Source organism: Rhinopithecus bieti, unplaced genomic scaffold (genome assembly GCF_001698545.2).
Source record: "Rhinopithecus bieti isolate Rb0 unplaced genomic scaffold, ASM169854v2 scaffold_947, whole genome shotgun sequence".
NCBI lineage: Eukaryota > Metazoa > Chordata > Mammalia > Primates > Cercopithecidae > Rhinopithecus > Rhinopithecus bieti.
In genome coordinates, this window is record NW_016803664.1 from 2,971,481 (window position 1) to 2,998,911 (window position 27,431).

The following is a 27,431-nucleotide window of genomic DNA, read 5'->3' on the forward strand; positions in this document are numbered from 1 at the left end:
ATTAATGAGGTCGTTTACTAGATGGTCTCTATATTTCATTTCAGCTCTTAAGATTATACATTTTCTTCTTAGAGATTTCTATGATTTTGTATAAAATCAACTTAACAAGTTTAACAGTTTTCACTAAATCCCACAAGAAACAAAATGTTCTGTTAGGCACCCAATGTGAACAGTGGATTTCATAATTCACCAAGAGAAGCAATCTGCCAGCATACCGAGAGTATGTGACAATCACCATGGGTTTCGCATGCACAGGTCCTACAAAAAGTCATTCACTGTCAAAAAAAGTTTGTCCAGTTTGTTTGAAGTTCCTGCTTGGCATGAAGTCCTCATGGATAATCACTATGCTTTTTTTGTAGTTAAAAACTGGGATAAAAGCAAACTTTTAATCTTTTAACTTTTAAACAATAAATAATACCATTACCTAATTATGACACACTTTTTTTTTTTGTGAGAAAGGGTATGGGAAATGTGAAAAGTGCTTTGAAGAATAACTTAAAAGCCTCATTTGAGTCTTTTCCATCTTCTTCTTTTTTCTCTAGATCTACAAATGAGTAGATTTTCTATAGCTACTAATTGCTGTTTGGTCAATCTTTAGGAAAAGGGTAAAAGGCCACTATCAGTAGTGAGGGCAAGAGGAGAAAAGCACAAGCTGGAGAAGCTCTAGACCAGATTGCCAACTTAGCTCCACAACCCTGATTCTATCCTGAAAGGTTTCCCAGATAATGCAGATAATGCAGTTAGGAAAAGCAGTGAGTGTTTCTGGGATGAATGAGATGGAGAAAAGAAAACAAAATACATTATTTGAGAAAGAGAAATGTAAAAAACTCACTAGTTTACTGTGTTAAAAAAAAGATGGCACATTTATTGCTACATAAATGTTATATACATATTGTGTTTTCTGTTACAGTGACAGAAAAAAATTTGAACTTCTTGCTGCTGGTTGAAAAGGTTTATCAATAATACCTTGAATTTGACACAGGATACAAATCTGCAATAAACCAACAATGGAAACTGGAGAACAAGATGAGAAGCAATTCATCTCCAACAATTAGCTCTTACAATACTCCATAGGTACTACACGGTATGCTAGAATCCTACTATGGTCTTAAAATGCTATTGTAAATTTCTGATATTAATGAACAGGTTATGGTAAATAACCCTACATTTTACTACCTAATATAATAAAATAAAGTAAGAAACTTTTACTGAAAACTTTTGATTTCAAAATCTAGAAAGAGTAATATTTAGAATTCAAGAAATTTTCTTACAAGATTATTGTATAAAAGACTAGCTACAGTGAAAATAAGCCAAATGTTTTTTTCTTTCTATTTTATGAAGGAAAGCTTCTGGGCATACTGCAAAGTCTAATATAGCGAAAAAGACAACAAGCTCTGAAGAAAAAAAGGCCAGGCAGTGGCATATGTTCACTCACACATCATAAGCAACAACTTCTGTTTAGCTGATTAACACTGAAATGAAGAACAAGGCCACAGATCGAGTCTGATGTAACTGGAGAATATATGCAAATTAAAGTAACCAAAAAGTCCACTAAATTCACAAATGACTGACTTGTTAGGAATCATCCTGATTAGAGTACCAGAAGTTCTGTCCTGTTTTTGTTCTTTCAAATTAACAGAAATCTTTAAGCTACATAGTGATTTGGGTCCTTTCCTCTGTGTGCTGATTGCCACTGTTGATGTTGGCTATAAGGAATTATTAAGCCAAGATACCTCGTTTAGCATGTTTTTCTCTCCCAGGGTTGTTGTGGTGGAAGACAGGTTTCATGGAAGTTCAAAGTGATCATGTCTTTGAAAACAACTCCTAAGGATTAGAGACAGAGAGTGCCTTAATGAACAGTATTAAGATGGACTGACAAATACTGGTTTAATGCTAATCTGGCTCATCATTTTGGGACAGGGGCAGATGGTTTGCAGTTGATTAAATCACCCACTGAATTCTTCCCCATTGACCAGCCATCCAAATGACAGAGAAATAAAGGCTAGGATAAGGAAACACGGGTGACCATTGCTCTTGTATTCCATTAGGTAATTAGCCTCAGAGTGGTGTGTTCATTTATCACACTACCTGCCTTGGTGACTACTGGGTTTTGTTATGTTCACCATAATCACAGCCTGAAAAAATCGTCTTTGTATTTTAAATGTATTTTGTGCTTACTTACAGCTAACACTTTACAAGTACTGTATGTAGTACTTACTGCTTGGAAAACAAAGCAATTTCTAAAAAGTAGATTCTTCCCTTGTAATTTACAATTTTGCTGTTACAAGCTTTCCTATGAGATCTAGAAGCCTGAAAAGTCTTGGTTATTATTAGAAATAAAGCAATGTTTATTTGGGGGAAAACCTAGAGAACAAAATTTCCCCTTTTAAAATCCTAGCTAGGCTATGGTCACAGATGGTCTCTGCTTACCACTGTAAGGTAAATGTGCAAAGCACACAGGGCTGCACGGAGGAGGCTGGACTGTGACCATAAACTATTCAGATTTAGAAATCAAATATAACACCCACAAAGAGAAAATAAAAATAAATCAAAAAATGAGAGCAAGAGAAATGCTATTCCAAGTGATATTTTCCTATTTCATGGAAAACACTATTCATATGGCAAAAGGATAGGAGAGGGCAACAAAAGACTTTTCCCTTCCTTTTTAAGACACTAATAGGTATGCCGGGAATGCTAAGGGCCAATGGTTGTCACTGCTTTGTTCTCTGCACGTGAACCGCTTTAATGTATGCTGGCATCAGCTGAGTGTAGATCAGCTTTCCACATTAAGTTTTTCCCTTTATATGTAGACCTTACAGTTTCATAACAATAAATAAAATTTGTAGTTACAATGCATTTGTCAATTCAGTTTAGGCACAAGGCAACTTCCACGGTGAGTGGAGAGATCGAGACAGTCTCTGATTGTGCAGAAGCGACACACTGCTTGCAACAAAATGATTTGTTGCAAACATCTCATGGGCTGATGTTCTATCTGATGAGCTTCCTATCTTCACTTCTGATGGAAGTGTTGACCAGTTGCTTTGATCGTAGGATTACATTTGAGTTTCTTGCTTCAAGTGTTTTGTTTTTTCTTCTCCCTCCTGTCAGGTCTGTGTCTTCAGATAATCTGAGTTGTCCAAGTCCTTATGAGGAGAGGTCACCTTCTATCTAGCCTACTGATAACTCTGGAACTGTGGCAGGGACAGCCAAGGGAGAGGACAATACCAGTTAGTACATAATTATTAAAAATAAAACACCTTCCCCCTCCCACCAACAAAACAAGCTGGTATTCCTCATCTATATCCATGTCTGCACTAAATTTGTAGTCTGCTAAGTGACTTAATGAACTTCTTCCTTTTAAGGTATAATGAAATGGTTTTACTTGATGCACATGGTAAGGTTTTTTGTTTGTTTGTTTTCAGACAGTGTCTTGCTGTATCACCCAGGCTGGAGTGCAGTGCCATGATCATGGTTCAATACAGTCTTAAACTCCTGGGCTCAAGTGATCCTCCCACCTCAGTCTCTGAGTAGCTGGGACTACAGGTGTGCACCACCACACCCGGCTATATGGTAAGATTTTTAAAGGAGATCATGTAATTACAGAACCACAAACTATAGGAGTATAAAACAGATGCAGCAATGATGCAAACCTTCATTTTAACAACATTCAAGCTGGCAATAACTGAGCTCTGAGGTGCTACTCATTCATTCCTCAGTAGTGAGACAACAGTAAAGCCCTCAATTTGCTGCTGCCTCCACTCAACCACACTGTGTTAATAGTTTACATTTATTTCATCTGAACTGAGAGCACTTGAGGTCAGAGGCCACTTTGCATTCATTTTCATATTGGTCCCAGTTCCTGGCAAATAGTAGGTCCTCAATAAATGTTTACTCAATATTTATTAACAACATTTTACTCTATTAGTACAAATTCTATACATACTTATGTTCCCAATATAATATATATAGTGGTAACTCTGTAAATCTATTATATATATATAATTTATATATATAATTATATAGATGTATATAATATACATCTGCCCTGTCCTGTCTCTTGCTGGCTTTTAATTCTGCCTATCCAATTCATGAAACCCAGGTAACATTTAGAAATAACAACCTTCACCTTTTTTTTTACCAAATGCAAATTCTGTGGGTCTGGTTTGACTATATACCTGTAGTACTGGTAGGAACTAAAATGCTCCTCAGGAAACGGGCGGAAAAGGGAAGGTTAACTAATATTGTAGTTTTCTATCAAATTCAGACTTTCAGTTTCAAAAATGAGAATAGCCCCACCCAAAAACTGACGGCGAAATGAAACATAATATATACTATGTAAATATATATATGTAAATATATAATATATATCTTTTAGTTAAAATTAACTAAATTTTAATAAAATAGTTTTAAATAGAATCATAACTTTTACTTCCTTATTAAACAATAACCACAGTATTGTTTAGGTACACAGTGATGCTCTTAGGGATGGAAAACTAAGATATTCAAAGCTACTTGGCCTATATTACATGATAGCAAATTTTTGTATGTCTATAACCAGTCATTCTGTGGTCATGTCTCAGCCATTTTGATTCTAGTAGCATTTTTCCTGCTGCCCTGTCTCTTGCTGCTTTTAATCTGCTATCCAATTCATGAAACCAGATAACTATCTTTATGAAATTAGCAACCTCAGCACATATTCTAAGATGACAAACACTAGCCTATACAACTTACGGAACAAAGTGCATTCACTACATGTCTCATATCTTGATGCCTTTTTAAACTTAAAAGAATTCTTGATCCTTTTTTGATAGGTGGGAATGCCCAAAGTTTAATTTTAACCTAAGTGAGAAAATTTCCACATTATAAAGAGATAAGGGTAGAGCTATGAAAGCAGTATGAAATACAGAAGTAGTAAAAGCACAGGAAGGAAGAAGAAGGAAACGAGAGATGAGAATGAGAAGACAAAGTTGAAGGAGTAAGAGAGAGACTGGGAAGAAAACAAGAGGAAATGGGTAGAACTAACTAGAGCGAGACAAGAAAATAAGACATAGGCTCCAAGAGAAGTGTTAGGGCAGAATGACTAGCGCTTTTTCACAGCTTGGTGGTTATCTGGGACCTGAGCTTAAGAAGTTACCTCTCCCATCACTCTTCTTTGAAATAATCTATCAATTTAGAAAGTCTCTTTTGCACTGATAAATAGTGGCATGGTTTTATTTTAAAACTTCAAAGTTAATTTTTTAGCTGGGCTCAGCGGCTCATGCCTGTAATCCCAGCACTTTGGGAAGCCGAGGCGGGCAGATCACTTGAGGTCAGGAGTTTGAGACCAGGCTGGGCAATCTGGTGAAACCCTGTCTCTACTAAAAATACAAAAAAATTAGCTGGGTGTGGTGGTGCATGTCTGTAATCCCAGCTACTCAGGAGGCTGAGGTGGAAGAATTGCTCAAACCCAGGAGGCGAGAGTTGCAGTGAGCCGAGATGATCGCGCTATTGCACTCCAGCTCAGGTGACAGAGTGAAACTCCATCTCAAAACAAACAAACAACAATAAAACCAACAACAAAAATCCCGAACAAACATAAAACTTCAAGGTTTATTTTGAAACAAAATATTTATTGTTTCATAGCAGTCTATATTTTCTGTAGAGTATGAAACAATGATTTAGGTTTTAGAGGATCTGTAAACTAGCTTAGCTCTTGCCTAAAGTCTCTGACATGTACAATCTCTTAGACTGCTGGCTACTTTTTGTGGGGGAGGTAGTTTGAGGTTTTCTCCAGTGTGCTAATGTTACAGTTATAATTGATTTATGAAATAACTGCCTTAACTCTTCCTTTCTTTTACCCTAAATGAAATCTTCTGTGTGGTCTGGTTTGACCCTGTATGTGCTCTCATTTGACCCTCTATATATAGTGGTGGTAGGAACTAAATCCCTCAGGAAAAGGTGAGTCAGTAATATTTGTAGTTTATCTACCAAATATTCTATCAAATTCCAGACTTTCAGTTCAAAATTGAGAGCCACAAAACTGACCAAATGAAACTGCACTTCATATTTTTTTCTGTTCCACACCCCACACTCATCTGCCTTTACTTACTACTTTTAATCTGTTGATAAAATTGGGAAAAAAACTACATACTGCTGAAGGCAGGTTATAAAAGTGAAGTTACCAGCCGGGTGAGGTGGCTCACGCCTGTAATCCTAGCTCTTTGGGAGGCTGAGGCGCATGGATCACCTGAGGTCAGGAGTTCAAGACCAGCCTGGCCAACATGGTGAAACCTCATCTCTACTAAAAATACAAAAATTAGCCAGGCATGGTGGTGCGCACCTGTAATCCCAGCTAGTCTACTCGGGATGCTGAGGCAGGAGAATTGCTGGAATCTGGGAGGCAGAGGCTGCAGTGAGCCAAGATTGTGCCACTGCACTCCAGCCTGGGCGACAGAGCAAGACTCCGTCTTGAGGGAAAAAAAAAAAATCACAAGGAACTGAATTGTGTTTAGTCCACGAAGAGGAAGATATAAAGAATAGTCCTTGAACAAGTAAAATTCCACCAGAGAGAAGGGCATTCTGGCTCTACCATATATAATAACTTCAAATTCATTAATAGATTCTAGAAGGTGTTAACTGATGTGCTTGCAAGTGGGGGGGAAGCATCATATCATAAACTTGCATTATTGATCCAAATAGAAGTAATAACTTTTTTATATATAAAGGCTTCATGACAAAGAGCTAGATAATTAGCAGAAAACTGGTTGATGATATAGTCAAGCATTTCTGAATAAAGAAATGAAGAACATGAGTGGTAGCATGAGCGTTTTCTGATGGCTGAGTCACTTTATTATTTCTTCTTGGATCAGGAAGATACTCATGTAAGAGAGTAAACATGACGATTCAGAACAGAATAACCAAAGTCACAAGGTACTGTCACACTTTGAAGAAAATGGTAATTTCGTATAAAATGACACTGGCTCTCTAAGTCTGAAAATGTAACAGAAAGACAAACTGTTGTATTTCAAATTACATGTGACCTTTACAATGGCCACTGCTCACTACAGAATTCTGTTCAAAGATTCTAACCCAGTTTAAGATGAGTCTTAAGGTTATTTCCTTGTTGTTTCTTTTCAAACCCGTACTTACCTGGTTGATGTTTACATATGACCCATAGGGTTGGTAGTTTCACTAAGCCCAGGATGGGTTCCTGGCAGTGTGGTTGGCGGCTCTGCCGATACGGCAGAAACTTTTTCTTCTTCCCTTCTCTTAAGGCAGGCTGCTTTGGGGTTAAGGTTCCTCTCTAAAACAGGAGGAAAGAATTTTTATCACTATGGTTTGAAGTTATAAACTAGGTCTCAAGCTGAACAAATTGCTGTTATTTTCTTTCTGTGGGGATTACCAATCTCTGTGTAACTTCGTTCCCATACTAAGTATCATCACATAGAAGAAACAACGTGCTCACACAAAACCTCAGCATTGAACTGAGCATCCAGATTTATACTTCTAAGTGACCATTTTGTGTTTTCTTCATTTTTTTGCTCATGATTTAGTCTTCTAGGGTTTGATTTGATTTAAATCAAAATGCTACTCTTCACTCAAACATTTTGGCAAATGCTCTTGTTATTAGGCTGCCAAGTCTCTTCAATGTCCTGCTAAGACACGGTACACTGAATTGACATGAATGCTGACATCTTGTACTTAGAGAGAGACATCTGCGCTTTATCTAAAAGTTACCAGTTCAGAAAAGGATAAAGTAAGAGATATCCTCAGCTATTCCTCTAAAGCAGTGATCCCCAACCTTTCCGGCACCAGGAACTGGTTTCGTGAAAGACAATTTTTCCATGAATTGGGTACGGGGGGAAGGGAGCGGGATGGTTTCACAATGACTTAAGCACATGACATTTATTGTGCACTGTATTTCTATTATTATTACATTGTAATATAAAATGAAATAATTATACAAGTCACCATAATATAGAGTCAGTGGCAGCCCTGAGCCTGTTTTCCTGAAACGAGATGGCCCCACCTGGGGGTAATGGGACAGAAGGACAGATCATCAGGCATTAGACTCTCATAAGGAGCAGGCAATCTAGATCCCAGATACCTTGCATATGCAGTTCACAATAGGGTTCACGCTCCTATGAGAATCTAATGCTGCTGCTCATCTGACAGGAGGTGGAGATGCAAATGATGGGGAGTGTCTGTAAATACAGATGAAGCTTCGCTGGATTGCTCTCTGCTCACCTCCTGCTGTGCAGCCAGTCCAGTTCCTAACAGGCCACTGGTACTGGTCCGGGGCACAGGGGTTGGGGACCCCTCTTCTATAGGAAATCTGCCAGTTCAAGGGAGAGGGATAGATAGCTGGTGCACATGTTACTTTTCTACTTTGATATATATGTGAAACGAGATGACTGAGTTGGTCTTTCTATTGCTGGAGGTGTTATTAAAAGGGTGGTAAAAACCTCTGCTGCTTCTTATAAAAGATAACAAAGAAGACCACATGGGATCTGTGACATGGGCATTTTCAAAAGAGGTTAAAGAATAAGCTGAGAGGTACAAGGATCACTTGAGCCCAAGAGTTGTCAAGGGTGCAGTGATTGCGCCACTGCATTCCAGCCTGGATGACAGAGGGAGACACTGTCTCAAAAAAAAAAAAAAAAAAAAAAAAAAAAAAAAAAAAAATAGGGTGCTATTGTGAGAAATAAAGGGAAAGAAAATCCATCAGATCAAAGACCCACTGGATCAAAATCTACTTACACACTACTATTCCTGTTGGATTTTTTAAAAAATGAGTTTTAAGCCCAAGATATCCATAGCTTCTGATATAGCTTTTTATTTGATTATTTGATTATAACATATAGTATAGGTTAAAAGTTGCTCCACATATTTTATAAATGGATTAAAATGCCCTAATGAATATAACATAAAGGGATCATTTGTAATTAGTTTGGAATGAAAATAGTATTTTTTAGAAGTTATATTTTATGTCAGATTTTCTTGAAATGAGGGCATAGCCAATGTATCATTATTACAGCTCTCCTTTTCCATGTCCCCACCCCACCCCGACCATTTTTTCAGAGATAGGGTCTCACTACGTTGCCCAGGCTTGCCTTTAACTCTTGGGCTGAAAGGATCTTCCCACCTCAGCCTGTCAAAAAGCTGGGACTACCAGCAAGTGCCACTGTACCGGCTTTCCCTTTAAAGTAAGGTAAAAGTGAATTTGAATGTATATATTTCAATCAACATTTATAGCTCACATTGAAGTTTTTAAAAAGTAAACAAAACTTCATTACAGTAAACTTAGCTGACTCCTGACTACCAGTGATGCATATTAATAAAATTTCATTTTAGAGTTCTAATTTTCTAAGCCCTTGTATTTACGGAAAGACATAGAGCCTATACAACTATAAGAAGGATGAATGAATGAAGAAAGAAAGATATACTCTTAGTTAATGTATCAGGATAACTAGTAGGAGAAAATACCATGTTCATCATTATGCAAAAAATATTAAGAGCTACTTTCTTAATAAGTAGTTGTGCACCTCTAACAAATAAGAGTTTGTCCTTCATCAGTTTTGTTTTTTGTAAGAGACTATGGGCCGGGTGCAGTGGCTCATGCCCGTAATCCCAGCACTTTGGGAGGCCAAAACAGGCGGATCACCTGAGGTCAGGAGTTTGAGACCAGCCTGCATGGTCTCTACTAAAAACACAAAAAATTAGCCGGGCATGGTGGCAAGTGCCTATAATCTCAGCTACTCAGGAGGGTGAGGCAGGAGAATCACTTGAACTAGGGAGACGGAGGCTGCAGTGAGCCGAGATCGCGCCATTGCACTCCAGCCTGGGTGACAAGAAGAGCGAAACTCTATGTCTCCAAAAAAAAAATAAAAGAGAGACTGTGGAGGTTAAAGTCTCATATAACGACCCGAGAGACTGAGAAGAGGGTATAAATTAGTATGTAAAACTTAAAGAGGAGAATGTGAGATGTGAAAATTTTCCAACTGAAAAAAGGCTCACATTTCTCTTTATAATGGAAAATTGCTCTTAGCTAACAGTGACTCTATCACATCAGCATCTAGGAGACATGATGAGAAATGCTGGGAAGGACCAGCACCAAAAACTCAGTAAATTAGGCAAGATTTTCCAGATTCCTAGAGTCAGACAGACAAAGAACACTTCTGGCAGGAAGAACAATACTATGGCAGACTCTAGGAAATGTGAAGTAAATAAACAACTTTGATTCAAAAAAAGCTAAGGCTACTCTTTCATACCTCTTGGTGTGAGACAGAAGACCACGGCAAACGTGTGTTAAGTAGCCAGAAAGATCTGGTACTTCTCGTGACCTGCAGGGCAGGAGAAATATGTCTTCCAAAATTTCAATTAGGGGAATTCAATCTATTGACTTCTTATGTAGCTGAGGACTTGACTCTCTTATAACATTAACTTTGCAACATGTTTATAGCAAAACTTTTGGCTCACTAGTCACTTCTGACATTATTATGACTAGGAAAATATTTATGTTATTACGACTACATGGAGACAGCTGCTGAGGTAAGAATTTTACAGTAGCCTGGGCAAGATAGTGAGACACTGTCTCTACAAAAATTTAAAAATTAGCCAGGCGTGCTGGTACCCGCCTGTAGTCCCAGCTACTTAGGGGGTTGAGGTAGGAGCATCACTTGAGTCTGGGAGGTTGAGACTGCAGTGAGTCATGATTGTGCCACTGCACTCTAGCCTGGGCAAGAGAGCAAAACCCCGAGGAAGAAAGAAAAGGAAAGGAAAGAAAAGAAAATACAAGACAAGAAAAGAAAAAAAGGAAGGAAGGAAGACACAAGGAAAGAATGAAAAAGAAAGAAACAAAGGCAGAAAGAAAGCATAAGACAAAAAGAAAGGAGAGAAAGAAAAGAAAAAAGGAGGAAAGAAAGAAGAAAAGAAAGAAAAGAAAAGAAAGAAAGAAAAGAGAGAGAGAGATGGAGGGAGGGAGGGGAGGGACAGAGAGAGAGAGGGGGAGGGACAGAGGGAGAGACAGGGAGGGAGAGACAGGGAGGGAGAGAGAGGGAGGAAGAGAGAGGGAGGGAGGGAGAGAGAGGGAAGGAGGGAGGGAGGAAAGATTTGATCCTTTTGTAGTTCGTGAGCATGATGATTGGGTGTTCACGAGTGTGTGTGAGATGTGCCACCCTCTCAAATTTGCTATGACCTCAGCACAATGCCCACCTGACCTTAACTTGGAAAAAAAAAAAGAAAGAAAAACTCTTTTTTACAGTAATTGCTCCCTTGCTCATATAACTGTTTATTTTTCCTATAGTTACTTGTTTTCTCATTTGTTAGTAATGCAAATTCCATCTCCCCAACCCCACCATTAAATGCTCCAAGAGATCTAACAAATGCCTATCAATATATTTTCCTAATCTTGAACACATCGTATTATCAATTAATTCCATTTTCTTTCCTTGGAAACCTTTCTTCTGCTACTAATAATATTCAATTTTCAATGGATTAGTTGCTCTCTAGGCCCAGTAGCTCTTTGTCTTTTTGCTGTTTTTCTATGTTAAATCCTTTGTTTCCTGGATTCTATAGCATTTGTCTTTGTTGATTATGCACTTATTTGGCTAAAGTATATGTTCCAGATGCTTTCTGAAAAAATATACACGAGCCAAGTGTGGTGGCTAATGCCTGCAGTTCCAACTACCTGGAAGGCTGAGGTGGGAGGACCGTTTGTGCCAGGAGTTTGAGACCACCCTGGGCAACACAGTGAGACTCTGTCTCTATTTTTTAAAAGAATGTACGAGGAAGGTAAATTTTTAAAGGATTTGCATATCTGAAATATCTTTTTTTTTTTCTTCTTTGGGATAGGTTCTCACTCTGCTGCCCAGACTGGAGTGTGGTCCTACATCATAGCTCACTGCAGCCTCAATCTTCTAGGGCTCAAGTGATCCTCCCATCTCAGCCTCCCAAGTAGCTGGTACTACAGATGTGAGCCACCATGCCCAGCTAATTTTTAAAACTTTTTAAGAGATGGGGCCTAATTATGTTGCTCAGGCTGGTCTCAAGCCATCTCCTAGGCTCAAGCGATCCTCCTGTCTTGGCCTCCCATGTGCTGGGATTATAGGCATAAGCCACTGTGCCCAGCCAACTCAATTTTTTTTTTTTTTTGAGATGAAGTCTCGCTCTGTCGCCAGGCTGGAGTGCAGTGGCGCAATCTTGGTTCACTGCAACCTCTGCCTCCCAGGTTCAAGCGATTCTCCTGCCTCAGCCTCCCTAGTAGCTGGGACTTCTTGTGTGCACCAGCACACCCAGCTAATTTTTGTATTTTTAGTAGAGACGGGGTTTCACCATGTTGCCAAGGATGGTCTCGATCTCTTGACCTCGTGATCTGCCCGCCTCAGCCTTCCAAAGTGCTGGGATTACAGGTGTGGGCCACTGCGCCCGGCTGCCAACTTAATTTTTATTTAGAGACAGGGTGGACTTGGCACTGTCACCCAGGCTGGAGTGTAGCAGCATGATCATAGCTCGCTTCAGCCTCAATTCCTGGGCTCAAGTGGTTCTCTTGACTCAACATCCCAAGTAGCTGGGACTACAGGCACACACCCAGCTTATGTGGAATAGTTTCATTCTATTTTCACCTTTGATTGCCTGGCAACGTATAGAATTCTAGGTTGAAACCGGCTGGGTGTAGTGGCTCATGTATGTGATCTCAGCACTTTGAGAGGCTGAGGTAGGCGGATCACCTGAGGTCAGGAGTTTCAGACCAGTCTGGTCAACATGTGAAACCCTGTCTCTACTAAAAATATAAAAATTAACTGGGCATGGTAGTATGTGCCTGTAATCCCAGCTACGGAGGAGGCTGAGGCAGGAGAATCACTTGAAGTCAGAAGGCAGAGGATGCAGTGAGCCAAGGTCACACCACTGCACTCCAGCCTGGGTGACAGAGCGAGACTCTGTTTCAAAAAAAAAAAAAAAGAATTCTAGGTTGAAATTATTTTCCTCAGAAATTTGAAGGTACTGCTCCACTATCTCCTGCAATCCAGTACTACTGTCCAGAACGCTGATGATATTTTGATTCTTGTTTCTTTATCTGTAAGCTATTTATATTTTATCTCCAGAAGCTTTAGAATATTGTTTTTACCCTAATGCCCTGAAATTTCACGATTATGTATTTTAACTTCAGGGCATTTAAGAAATCAATATGTTTAGCACAAGATTAGATCTTACCACTCTTTTTTTTTTTTTTTTTTGAGGCGGAGTCTCGCTCTGTCGCCCAGACTGGAGTGCAGTGGCGCAATCTCGGCTCACTGCAAGCTCCGCCTCCCGGGTTCACGCCATTCTCCTGCCTCAGCCTCCTGAGTAGCTGGGACTACAGGCGCCCGCCACCTCGCCCGGCTAGTTTTTTGTATTTTAGTAGAGACGGGGTTTCACCATGTTAGCCAGGATGGTCTCGATCTCCTGACCTCGTGATCCGCCCGTCTCGGCCTCCCAAAGTGCTGGGATTACAGGCTTGAGCCACCGCGCCCGGCCTGCAAGATCTTACCACTCGAGACATGGATTCTTTGGTACTTAGAAACAAGTAAGTAAGTACCACTATTCCATCGACTTTCTATCCTACATGCAGCTTTTGCTATTTCATCTGCTATGGTCTCCTCTCTCATCTGTCATTGTGGGTTAAAATAAATGTCGTTTTTATTTATTTTAGTGGGGATGTAGGAAAGACTGCAGTATTATCACTGCATATGCTAAGTCTACCACATTTAACCATCTCATTGCACCAGAATCCCCTGGGGGTAAGGTTTGGAAATGTTTGAGAAAAGAAAAGGTTCAGGTGCTTCTGGGACCAGCCAGATTTCAAAACCACTGTCCTAGACCATTTATCTTCAAACTCACTTGGAGAACAGGAAACTGAAAATCTAATAGTTCTCTTATCACTAAATTATCAAAAGAACAGTGAGCTGACTGAGCTGACCTGTGAAAGAGCTTGAGAGGAGGAAATGTTTAACCACTGAGTCCTGAGTAATGCCGACAGTACAAACTTGAAGGTCATTTGTTTTATCTGCTAGGGAATAAAAATGGCATAGGTACAAATAACGTAGTCAGGAAAATGGAAAAGCTTAAATTGGCAGTGGGGACTTAGGGTTTGACAGGTCGGGCAACAAGGCACAAAAAATGCTCTGGCACAATCTGAGGCTTAGAAGAGAAGCCACTCTTCTCACTCTTCTCTGGGATGAACTGCTGGACCTGGGTCAGCTTGCCTCCTGGTAAAACTACTTATCCAGGGATTGTGACAGGTTGGGTCACAATCAGATACAGTCTTGAAGCATCATCCCAAACCAGAAGGGAAGCCAGAGTGCAGAGGATGCCCAAATAGGTCATGTAAACAAAAGCTGTTTTTATAGAAAGGGCTGGATCAGGGACTGCGAAGGAGGGTCCCTGTAGGGATAAAGAGGCTCTCAAAAGTGATCAAGTCACCAAAATAACTCAAAACTATAGGTAAATCAAGGAAAAGACAGTGGCTATACAAAACTTTGAAGGTGTTGCCAAAGACAAGGCACAGGTATTGTGGCCTGTATGAAGGGTTCTAAACCCTGTATGACAACCACCATAGTGTCCTTCAAGGAGCCTGAGCCCAGGCATGGTGGCTCAAGCCTATAGATGCTTGAGGCCAGGATTTCAAGACCAGCCTGGGCAACAATGAGACCATCTCTACATACATACATACATACATACATACATACATACATACATACCTTACAAAGATCCCTGGGCTTTTATGTAAAGTCCTAAGACAAGGCTTCAAGCCCACCCTGAAGGCAGGGGAGAAGTAGGCTTTTCTGAACATCAAAGCAATCCCTAACGAAGTTACAGTTCAGTGTATTTGAAATCTGTTCAAACTCTCATCAGTCAAAGACTCCTTAGACAGAGCTTTGCAGAACTGTATGAAATAGTCAGTACCCATAACAGACCAGAAAGTCAGTAGTAAGAAAGCCTAGATGATAGATCTTCTCTCAGACTCAGCTTTTCTGTTCTAGGTGCCCACATGGAACCACTGCAAATTCCAATGTTACAAATGAATAAGGTCCATCTAGGCATGGTAGAATTTATGTTTATTTATGTTTGTGTTTTTCAAACACAGAAGTATTTCTCGTTTTAATGGCTTAGAGATGAAGTAGGTATCTCTGTGTTTAAAAAAAAAAGTTTTTTAAAACACAAATGACTGCATTCTGATTCTAATGCACTATAGGAGGAAAAGGTGCTGTGTATTAGAATAAATTCTGGTACTCCTGTTGACCAGACAGTAAGACTTTCACAGCTGAGATGGAGGCAGTGGCTTTAACAATAAATGGCTGGGTGAAGTCAGGGTAGAAGATATCCCAGGCTGAAGAGGAGGAGGATGAGTGTACTTGAACCACTGAACATAGGTGCCTTGCTGCCTTCAGAGCGAGACAAAGGGTGTCAGACATAATTCAAGGAAAAAAAAAAACATTAGTAAAGTGACAGGAGGTATCAGTAGTTCAAGGAACCACTGCTTCTGCCACAGGTGAGTGGGTAACAATCTGCCTCCTCGTGGATATCCCAAGGGAGTCTATAACTCTTTGAAGATTAGGTTTCATTAACATTTATACTCCACAGATATTTCAAGGACCTTGGGAGAAGAGGAGCAAGTATCCATTTTTAATATTAGGTTGATTATACACAAAATGAAGATATCCCTCATTCTCATTCATTAAATATATTGGAGGGAAGTGGATGAATTAACTACTACTGTATATATTTCTGCAAGTTTGTTTAAGTTCTCTAACTCTGGTTTTCCTAAGAAAGAGTACTCATTCTGCAATCTATGCTGAGGCTCCATGGCTGTAGTTTTCAAGCATCTGCCCACCCTATTCTTTTTTGAATCTTCTTCACACAAAATCGAAAGAATTCCTCTCAGAGAGACTAGTGGTCAGATCTGGAACCTAGGGCCCCATCTATGAATTCCTTGCAAAAAGGCTTAGGATATTTTAAGACAATATGTAAGTATATGGAGAAACTCAAGCTTGATGGTAAAACCTCTTAAAGACAAGAAGTTTCTATTATTTGATAACCCAGGGTCTAGGACATAGCTGGTTGGAACACAGGAGCTATGCAATAAATACACATTGAACAAATGAAGTTTCAAAGGTTCTTCAAGGCTGCAACAAACTTCCTGAAAAATGAAAGTGAGTCAGCAGTGGGTGAGCTGTTTTGCCCTTAAGGACACACAGGCATGCCAATGTATGTTAGCCCAAAAAGTTTTTGGTGTTTCTGGTCTGGGGTCAACAAAGAAGCCCTGAGACCTTATTTATATGGGTGTAAAGGTATCTGGCAAAGGCAGAAGGGACCATGACAAGGCATCCTATTAACCAGCAGGGCATGGTAGATACTCTAAAGTAGAGCAGGCAAGAAAATGAATACAGAGAAGTAGGAAACACATAAAGAGCAGGGAGGAGGGTAGGTCCAGGCAGGTAAATTTGATGGTTGAGAGATCAGAAGCAACCAGAGCAAAGGGACACAAAGCACTACTGCTGAGCGGCAGGTAGAGGCTGTTTGTTCTCTGCTTTGTTTCACAGAATTACTCTCTAATGGTTGAGAACACTGAGCCCACAGATACTGGGTAATACAGTGAGACAGAGGTGAGAATACAAGAAAAACGACCCTGATGATACAGTAGCAGAAGTACTGGGAGAAATAACAAACAATTTCCCCAAGCAGAAGAGCAACTATAAACAGAAATGTCTGCCCATCTGAAGCAGAACAGTTATACATCTCGGCTGAACCTACTTACCTCTGACTTGCTGTTCTAGACTAAGGATGACTGCCACAGCTTGATGAAGAATAAGGAGTTTTGTTTGGGGTTTTTCACTCTTCAAGTGAAGTTGACACATTCGGCCAAGCTCTTTGAATGCTTCATTAATATCCCGCACGCGTAAGCGTTCTCTGGCATTGTTAGCCATCCGTCTCTCCTTCTCCCTTTCTATCTTCTGTTCAGGGTTCAAATCCTCATCTTCATTAGTACTGCTAGAAAATAAAGTAATGACAAAGTCTATTAGGTTCCCTATAAAGTAAGATATGCTGATTGTGCACAACTATAAAGCGTAAAGAGGGATATGAAAACTACCTATAAATTTTGTAAACAGTTGTAATAGGTGCAGTTAACATGACTGTATATTCCTTTCCAATTTTTCTTCAATGCATATATACAGTCATATAGTTGAAATATACCACATACACACACTCTGAAGTGCATTTTTCATTGCACATTATAGCATAAAGATTTCTCCAGAAACTCTTCATAAATATAAGAATAACAACTACATAATGTACTAGCATCTTGCTACACAAAACGTGATCCACAAATCAGCAGCATCAGCATTACTGGGAGCTTATTAAAAATACTGGAGTAGAATCTCGCAGGTTCTACTCCCATCTTACTGAATTAGAAGCTGCATTTTAACATGTTCCCCAGATGACTGATACACACATTACAGTTTGAAAGCCCTCCTAGTACATGAATGTATAATTTACTTAGCTTATGCTCTTAAATATACTCTGGCGGTTACCTGGTAAGAAGAAAGAAGGAAAGCTTAAGATACAGATTGAGAGAAGTATCTCAGAAAATGGCTATTTTTTGTTCTAGAGAGAAATTATCATCAGTGGTGATGATTATAAAACACGGGAGAAAAGACACAATTTTTTGAAGGGCAAATTGGCAAAACGAATCCAGAGCCTTAATGTTTATTACCTCTTGATCAGCAATTCCAACTTTGGAAATTCATCCTAAGGATATAATTAGAGATGCACATAGAAATTTATGTAAAGGGAGATGATCACAGAATTATTTACATTAGCAATATATTGGGATCTAATAACAGGAAATGAGTTAAATAAATCATAGTACATTCAGACAATGCACCGTTATGTAGTTTCTAAAATCAAGCTGCAGATTATGCTAAGTAAAAAAAGCCAGTCATGAAAGATCATATACATACTCTACAATTCCATTTACGTGAACTTCTAGAAAAGACAAAACTATGGTAACAGAAAGCAGATCAATGGCTGCCAAGGACCATGGGATTGAGGAAAGGGACTCACTACCAAGGGGAACAAGGACATTTTTTGAGGTGGTGAAAATATTCAACATTATGAATATGGTGGCTGTTATATAACTTTTACACTTGTCAAAATGACAAAATATACACATTTTAACAAACATACAGACTGTATATTTAAAATTAGTGAATTTTATTATTACATGTGTATTAAGCCTCAATAAAGCTGATCCAAAACAAAAACACAACACTTTAAAAAAATACATTGTTGAGGTGGGTCACTTCCAAGATGGCCGAATAGGAAGAGCTCTGGTCTACAGCTCCCAGCAAGATTGATGCAGAAGATGGGTGATTTCTGCATTTCCAACTGAGGTACCTGGTTCATCTCATTGGGAATGGCTGGACAGTGGGTGCAGCCAATGGAGGGTGAGTTGAAGCAGGGCGGGGCATCGCCTCACCCAGGAAGTGCAAGGGGTTGGGGGATTACCCTTTCCTAGCCAAGGGAAGCCATGAGTGACTGTACCTGGAGCAGCAGTACACTCCTGCCCAAATACTGCGCTTTTCCCATGGTCTTTGCAACGAGCAGACCAGGAGATTCCCTCCCGTGCCTGGCACAGTGGGTCCCAGGCCCACGGATCCTTGCTTGCTGCTAGCACAGCAGTCTGACACCGACCTGGGATGCTTAAGTTTGGCCGGAGAAAGGGCATCTGCTATGCTGAGGCTTGAGTAGGCAGTTCTATGCTCACAGTGTAAACAAAGTGGCAGGGAAGCTCGAACTGGGTGGAGCCCACTGCAGCTCAGCAGGGCCTACTGCCTCTCTAGATTCCACCTGTGGGGCAGGGCATATCTGAACAAAAAGCAGCAGACAGCTTCTCCAGACTTAAACAGCCCTGCCTGACAGCTTTGAAGAGAACAGTGGTTCTCCCAGCGTGGCATTCGAGCTCCGATAACGGACAGACTGCCTCCTCAAGTGGGTCCCTGACCCCCGTGTAGCCTGACTGGGAGACACCTCCCAGGAGGGACCGAAAGACACCTCACACAGGCGGGTGCCCCTGTGGGACAAAACTTTCAGAGAAAGGATCAGGCAGTAATATTTGCTGTTCTGCAGCCTCTGCTGGTGATACCCAGAAAAACAGGGTCTGGAGTGGACCTCCAGCAAACTCCCAACAAACCTGCAGCTGAGGGGCCGGTCTGTCAGAAGGAAAACTAACAAACAGAAAGGAATAGCATCAACATCAACAAAAAGGACATCCACACCAAAACTCCATTTGTAGGTCACCAACATCAAAAACCAAAGGCAGATAAAACCTTATCTTTGTGAGGTTTTATCTACCCAGCCAGAGCAGAAAGGCTGAAAATTCCAAAAGCCAGAACGCTGGTTCTCCTCCAAAGGGACACAACTGTTTATCAACAAGGGAGCAAAACTGGATGGAGAATGAGTCTGACAAGCTGACAGAAGCAGGCTTCAGAAGGTCAGTGACAACAAACTTCTCCAGGCTAAAGGAGCATGTTTTAACCCACTGTAAGGAAGCAAAAAACTTTGAAAAAAGGCTAGACGAATGGCTAAATAGAATAACCAGTGTAGAGAGGACCTTAAATAACCTGATGGAGCTGAAAACCACAGTACGAGAACTTCGTGAAGCATACACAAGCTTCAATAGCTGATTTGATCAAGCAGAAGAAAGGATATCAGTGATTGAAGATCAAATTAATGAAATAAAGCAAGAAGACAAGATTAGAGAAAAAAGAGTGAAAATAAATGAACAAAGCCTCCAAGAAATATGTGACTATGCGAAAAGACCAAATCTACATTTGATTGATGTACCTGAAAGTGATGGGGAGAATGGAACCAAGTTAGAAAACACTCTTCAGGATATTATCCAGGAGAACTTCCCCAACCTAGCAAGGCAGGCCAACATTCAAATTCAGGAAATACAGAGAACACCACAAAGATACTCCTCAAGAAGAGCAACTCCAAGACACATAATTGTCAGATTCACCAAGGCTGAAATGAAGGAAAAAATGTTAAGGGCAGCCAGAGAGCAAGGTCAGATTACCCACAAAGGGGAGCCCATCAGACTAACAGCGGATCTCTCAGCAGAAACCCTACAGGCCAGAAAAGAGTGGGGGCCAATATTCAACATTCTTAAACAAAATAATTTTCAAGCCAGAATTCCATATCCAGCCAAACTAAGCTTCATAAGTGAAAGAGAAATAAAATCCTTTACAGACAAGCAAATGCTGAGAGGTTTTGTCACCACCAGGCCTGCCTTACAAGAGGTCCTGAAGGAAGCACTAAACATGGAAAGAAACGACCGGTACCAGCCACTGCAAAAACGTACCAAATTGTAAAGACCACTGACGCTATGAAGAAACTGCATCAATTAATGGGCAAAATAACCAGTAGTATCATAATGACAGGATCAAATTAACACATAACAATATTAACCTTAAATTTAAATGGGCTAAATGCCCCAATTAAAAGACAGAGACTGACAAATTGGACAGAGTCAAGACCCATCAATGTGCTGTACTCAGGAGACCCACGTCACGTGCAAAGACAAACATAGGCTCAAAATAAAGGGATGGAGGAAGATCTACCAAGCAAACAGAACGGAAAAAAAAAAAAAAAAAGCAAGCAGGGGTTGCAATCCTGGTCTCTGATAAAACAGACTTTCAACCAACAACGATCAAAAGAGACAAAGAAGGCCATTACATAATGGTAAAGGGATCAATGCAACAAGAAGAGCTAACTATCCTAAATATATACACACCCAATACAGGAGCACCCAGATTCATAAAGTAAGTTCTTACAGACCTACAAAGAGACTTAGACTCCCACACAATAATAACGTGAGACTTTAACACCCCACTGTCAATATTAGATCAACGAGACAGAAAATTAACAAGGATATTCAGGACTTGAACTCAGCTCTGGACCAAGCGGACTTAACAGTCATCTACAGAACTCTCCACCCCAAATCAACAGATCTCAGCACCACATCGCACTTATTCTAAAATTGACCACATAATTGGAAGTAAAACACTCCTCAGCAAATGTAAAAGAATAGAAATCACAACAAACTGTCTCTCAGACCACAGTGAAATCAAATTAGAACTTATCAGGGAAAAAAAAAAAAGTAAACAGTGGTTAATTCTGAATAGTGGGGTTTCTTGTGATTTCTGTGTATAGTTTTCTGTATTTTCTAAATTTCTGTAATGAAAATAGACTATATAATCAGAAAAAATATGAGGGAGATGCTCTGTAACAGCTTATAGAAAGTTCTATTTATGATTCAGATATAAATTACTGACCATGGCTTCTCAGAACCCTGAAATAATGTGCAAAAATATCAGACATTTTTACCTCTTCTTTAATACCCTGAGTATTCTAATAAAAGAACAAGTACACAGGCCAGGCATGGTGGCTCGTGCTTGTAACCTTAGTGGTTTGGGAAGCTGAGGAGGGCATGGGGGAACTGCCTGAGTCCAGCAGTTTGAAGTTATTGGCCACTGCACTCCAGCCTGGGTGACAAACAGAGACCTTGTCTCTAAAAAGTATGCAATATCTTTTGACAAAAGAAAATCACTGGTTCTTTGACTTCAAAAAGGCTTTTAAAGATCAACGAGCCCAATGGTGTCCACAGATAGCCACTCATTAGAATCTCCAGGAGCACTTAAAAAACACAGCTTTCCAGGTCTCACTACCAGGGATGCTAGAGTCACTAATTTAGTGAGTTTGGGTTGGGACCTAGGCACCTGTATTTTTAAAATGTTCCAGGGTCTGTGCAGCAGGGCTGAGAACCACTTCAAGACCTAGGATCACATAGCTAATTGGTGGCAGTATAATGATGAGATGTCAGGTCAGTGCTCCACGGAAGCAAGCCTACACCATACACTTAAAATTACCACCATAACATTACCACTGTAACAGTATATATAGTACCGTTCTTGAGTGCTTACTGTGTGCTACACAGTGTGCAAAGGGTTTTACATGCATCATTTTCAGGTTATTCCTACAAGAATCCTGTAACAGAAAGTCTCTTTTTAGAGAAGAAGAAACTGAGCTCAAAGACTTGCCCAAAATCACTTATAAGTATGTAATGGAACCACAATTCAAACCCTTATTTTGTCCAAGGGTCATGTTATTAACCTATTCATTATTATGGACTATTACTAACCTATTACGCTGCCTCCTAATTTCTGATGACCTATAATATGGGTCAGCAAACTGATCTATGAGCTGGTCATCCGTTTTTGTAAGTAAAATTTTATTGGAACAGCGATACCCATTTGACTTTGACTACTTTTGTGCTATGATGGCAGAGGTGAGTAGCTGTGACAGAGAGTGTATGTCCAATAAAGCCTAAAAGAGTCACTATTTGGGCCTTTATAGAGAAAGTTTGCTGATTCCTGATCTACAAGAAGATGAATACAGAAGAAAGATGTAAATTGTTTCCCTTAAAATTCTATTTGAATAAAAACTATGTAAGAGTTAAGATGCCTCCACAGAGTGGTCTCTGAATTCCTTGACACAGTTTTTCCTTCCTTATGCCCCTGATAGTTGAGTACAATGCATATTAAAGTAACAACATTAACATCGTAAGATTTCCTTTTTCCCAAGATAAATGTTTAGGTGTTGAAAACAGGGAGAATGTCAAAAGAGCAAAAGGACCCCTTTTAAGTATGTGAATGACAGAAAGGACCATTCCACTTCTTTTAGTTTTATCTACCATCCTCATTGCACCATAATTCAACACAAAGAACAATGTTTGAAATCTGTATAAGATATACACATATCATTGATAAATGAGTATGTATGCCAAGAAATAGGGTGTACCACAAATATACTAAATGATCTAACTTTTAAATTTTCATCACAAAAAGTATTCTTTTTTTAGAGACAGCATTTCCGTGTCAGCCAGGCTAGAGCGCAGTGGCATGATCACGTCTCACTACAGCCTCAAACTTCTGAACTCAAGCAATCTTCCTGCCTTACCCTCCCAAGTAGCTGGGACCACGGGCATTTGCCACCATGCCTTGATGGTTTTTATAACTTTTTGTAGAGACAGAATCTAGCTATGTAGCCCAGGCTGGTCTTGAACTTCTGGTCTCAAGTGATCCTCCTGCCTTAGCCACCCAAAGTGCTGGGATTACAGGCATGAGCCACTGTGCCTGGCCTAACTCATCTAATTTTAATGTAGAACTCGAAGAAAAATTTGAAGGAAAAATCTGGAAATCACTTGAAACTAATGTACTATGTGTCTGTATTCATACTTCAAAGCAAGGTCAAGCCCATTTTCCAGAAAACTCCATGACATCATTCTGCCTAGAATACTTCCTTTTTCATACTTTTCTCAAATTACTATTTAAATGTTTGTTAAAAACAAACATTTTTTGAGAAGGACCGATGGTAAATATTCTCAGCTTTGGTGGGCCATATAGTCTCTGTGGCAACTATTCTAGTCTGGCAATGCAGTATGAAAACAGCCACAGACAATGGGTAAATGAATGGGACATGGTGGTGTTCTAATAAAACTTTATAAAAACAGGCAGCACCTGGGCGCAGTGGCTCACACCTGTAATCCCAGCACTTTGGGAGGACGAGGTGAGCAGATCACTTGAGGCCAGGAGTTTGAAACCAGCCTGGAAAACATGGTGAAACCCTGTCTCTACTAAAAATACAAAAATTAGCCAGGCATGGTGCCTGCCTGTTATCCCAGCCACTTGGGAGGCTGAGGCTGCAGTGAGGCAAGATCACCCCATGGCATTCCAGCCTGGGTGACAGCGAGACCCTGTCTTAAAATACACACGTGCGCGCACACACACACACACACACACACACACAAATAAAATAATAAAACAAAACAAAATAGGCAGTGAGCTGGGTAGGCCCATGGGCCATAATTTGCTGACCCCTTGTTTAGTTAAATCAGTCTTACCATATAGTTAGCCCTTATATTAATATACAGTTATGAGCCCATAATAACATTCTCGTCAATGAGGCACTACATATATGACAGTGGTCTTATTATATTGGAGCTAAAAAATGTCTATTATCTAATAATGTAGCTGTGGTAAGGCTGCAGCACGTTAGTCATGTAATGCACTGTTTGTATAGGTGTTGATATAAACAAACCTACTGTGCTGCCAGTTGTATAAAAGCATGCAATGAAGTACAGTACACACTACAGCAAGTCCTCAGTGTCACTGATCAGTTCTTGGAAACTGCAACTTCATGCAAAATGACATACAATAAAACCAGTTTTATCATAGGTTAATTGATATAAATAAGAGGTAAGTTCCTACAGTACATTTCTGGTGACAAAATACCACCAAACTTCTAAATAAAGACCAAAATACACTTCTAATATTAAACAATGAAATAAACGTGAACTATTCATACATTTAAGAAAGACTCATAAAAATAAGTAAGATTATTATTTACCCAATTATTCCAGTTCAGGGTCAGTGGGAGGCTGGAGCCTATCCCAGCAGCTCAGGGAGCAAGGCAGAAACAACCTTGGACAGGATGCCATTTCACTGCAGGGCACACTCTCACACACACCTACACGTTCTCATACTGGGACAATTTAGACACATTAATCAATCTAACACACATTTTCGGGGTGAAGGAAGAAACTGGAGTACTCAGAGAAAACCCACATGAGGAGACGTGGGAAGAATGTGCAAACTCCACAATGAAAGAGGCTCCGGCTAGGAATCAATTTTTTTTTCTCATCATTTCACAAAATGATGTTTTTTGAGGACCTGCTGTACTCGATAGTAATAACTAGTTATGCTATTGGTTTATGTATTTATACTATACTATACTATACTACACTACACTATACTATACTATACTATACTATACTATACTATACTTTTTATCATTACAGTATACTTCTAACTTAAAAAAAAAGTTGGTTGGGTGCGGTGGCCCACGTCTGTAATCCCAGCACTTTAGGAGGCCAAGGCAGGTGGATCACTGGAGGTCAGGAGTTCGAGACCAGCCTGGTCAACATGGCGAAATTCCATCTCTACTAAAAACACAAAACTTCACCGGGCGTGGTGGCAGGCACCTGTAGTCCCAGCTACTCTGGAGGCTGAGGCAAGAGAACTGCTTGAGCCCAGAAGGCGGAGGTTGCAGTGAGCTGAGATTGTGCCACTGCACTCCAGCCTGGGTGACAAGAGTGAGACTCCATCTCAAAAAAACAACAAAAAAAGAAAAGGTGAACTGTAAGACCTGAAGGCAGGTCCTTTAGGAGGTATTCCAGAAGAGGGCTTTGTTACCATAGGAGATGACAGCTTCCTGCATGTTACTGCCTGTGAAGACGTTCAGTGGGACAAGATGTGGAGGTGGAAGACAGTGATATTAATGATCTTGACTTTGTGGAGGCCTAGGCTAACATGTGTGTTTGTGTCTTAGTTTTTAACAAAAACGTTTGAAAAGTAAAAAAAAAATTTTAAATAGAAAAAAGCTTACAAAGGCCGGGTACAGTCGCTCATGCCTGTAATCCCAGCATTTTGGGAGGCTGAGGTAGGCAGATCACTTGCGGTCAGGAGTTCCAGACTTGCCTGGCTAATATGGTGAAACCCCGTCTCTACTAAAACTACAAAAATTAGCCTGGAGTGGTGAGGGTTGCCTGCAATCCCAGCTACTTGGGAGGCTGAGGCAGGAGAATCATTTGAACCCAGGAGGTGGGGGTTGCAGTGAGCCGAGATGATGCCACTGCATTCCAGCCTGGGTGACAGAGCAAGACTCCATCTCAAAACAAAAAATCCAAAAAAAACACAAACAAAAAAAGCTTACAAAATAACTTAAAGAAAGTATTTTTGTATAACTATATAATGTGTTTGTGTTTTAAGCTATCACTACAGAGTCAAAAGTTAAAATAATGTAAAAGTTTTAAAGTAAAAGACATACAGTAAGCTAAGGTTAATTTACTATCGAAGAGAAATATGTTTTAATAAACGAAATATAGCCTAAATGTACAGTGTCTGTAAAGTCTACAATAGCGTACAGAAATGTCCTAGGCCTTCACATGCACTCACCTGCTCATTCAATCACCCAGAGCAATTTCGAGTCCTGCAAACTCTATTCAAGATAAGTGCCCTATACAGGTGTACCATTTTTTATCTTTTATTTTTACTGTGCCTTTTAGGTGTTTAGATACATAAATTCTTACCATTGTGTTACAATTGCCTGCAGCACTCAGTTCACTAACATGGTATACAGGTATACAGCCTAGGAACAGGTTAGGTTTGTGAAAGTATACTGTATGTTTGCACAATGATGAAATTGCCTAGCAATGCATTTCTTAGAATATATCCCGTTGTTAAGTGACACCTGACCATATTCAAATATTAATTGATAAAATCTATCTAAATGTCCCTAACACACAATTTAACTTCTTTTAGCTATTTTACCTTCTACTTGTCTAACAGACTAAGCAACTTGAGCGAAGAGATATATTTTATATGTAGTCCCTCAAATGGTGTAGTATGAAGGAAAACATAATTTTGAAATCAAACCTTCATATACTTCTCGTTTATAGGGATGACGTGGTGATTGAGACAACATACACAAAAATCCTAACACGATATCTAGAACATAGCTGGCAGTTAATAAATGCATGACACCCAACTTCTCAAGTATTTTCACCTATGGAAAATGAATAAAATTTAAAACCTGGATGCTAACAAATACCTTGTTCTGCCTCTAGATGAAACCTTGATGTCTTTTTGGGAGGATTCATCATCTGACTTCATGTCATCTGATGAAGGAGGTTCATGAAGGTTTTCATCCTTTTCTTTGTTTTCAGTCTTGATTTCTGTTGTAACAACAGTTCCAGACTGACTCTGCAAGCCACCTAACAAAGAGGCAAAGGAAAGATAAAAGACGAGATGCATTTATGAATTAGAGCTAAGACAATAAAAAGCTTTCTAGCTGGTGAATATCCTTAGCAGTTACAGGGTTAGGATGGAGGTTTGAAGATGTAGGAAAGTATACTATTTAGAGCTGAAAAGAGTATGTCCACATCCTTGTGCTTTTTAACAGCATTTATATTTAAAAGAACAAGTCCGACCCCCATGACCAGTCTAATGCTCACTTTCAGGCACTATTTAACAAAAGAGCAAGGATGAGAAACAATGGATTTTAGAAACTAACTTCTAAGATGCTGCAGAGGTAAAGGACATAAGCTTAACATCTTCCTGGATACACAGTAAAATAGGCATCATGGTTAAATGTAACTGGGAGAACTTTATTTTGGTGATCTTATTTGCACTTTTAAGTGCTCTATCTTCACACTATTTGCAAGCTCTATTGGAACAGTGATCAAGTTTGTTTTTTATCGAAACTGTATGTCTCTTCAATCAAACGATAATCTC

At 39.8% G+C, this 27,431-nt stretch overlaps 1 protein-coding gene across 10 annotated transcripts in view; it reads right to left on the reverse strand.

Annotated features, from left to right (window-relative positions):
- Positions 1–835: 835 nt before the first annotated feature.
- Positions 836–27,431, reverse strand: part of TCF12 (transcription factor 12) — a 397,916-nt gene continuing 371,320 nt past the window's right edge. For 7 of the 10 annotated variants that reach the window (XM_017896551.1, XM_017896537.1, XM_017896567.1 and 4 more), the window contains 4 exons: positions 26,749–26,911; positions 16,775–17,007; positions 7,129–7,282; positions 836–3,191 (listed from right to left, as the gene is read on the reverse strand). In XM_017896551.1, coding sequence (XP_017752040.1) covers positions 7,140–7,282; positions 16,775–17,007; positions 26,749–26,911 — 539 coding nt within the window. In that variant the 3' untranslated portion in view covers positions 836–3,191; positions 7,129–7,139. The remainder of the gene's footprint in view (positions 3,192–7,128; positions 7,283–16,774; positions 17,008–26,748; positions 26,912–27,431) is intronic. The other 3 variants (XM_017896545.1, XM_017896526.1, XM_017896602.1) reach the window with 1 other exon arrangement.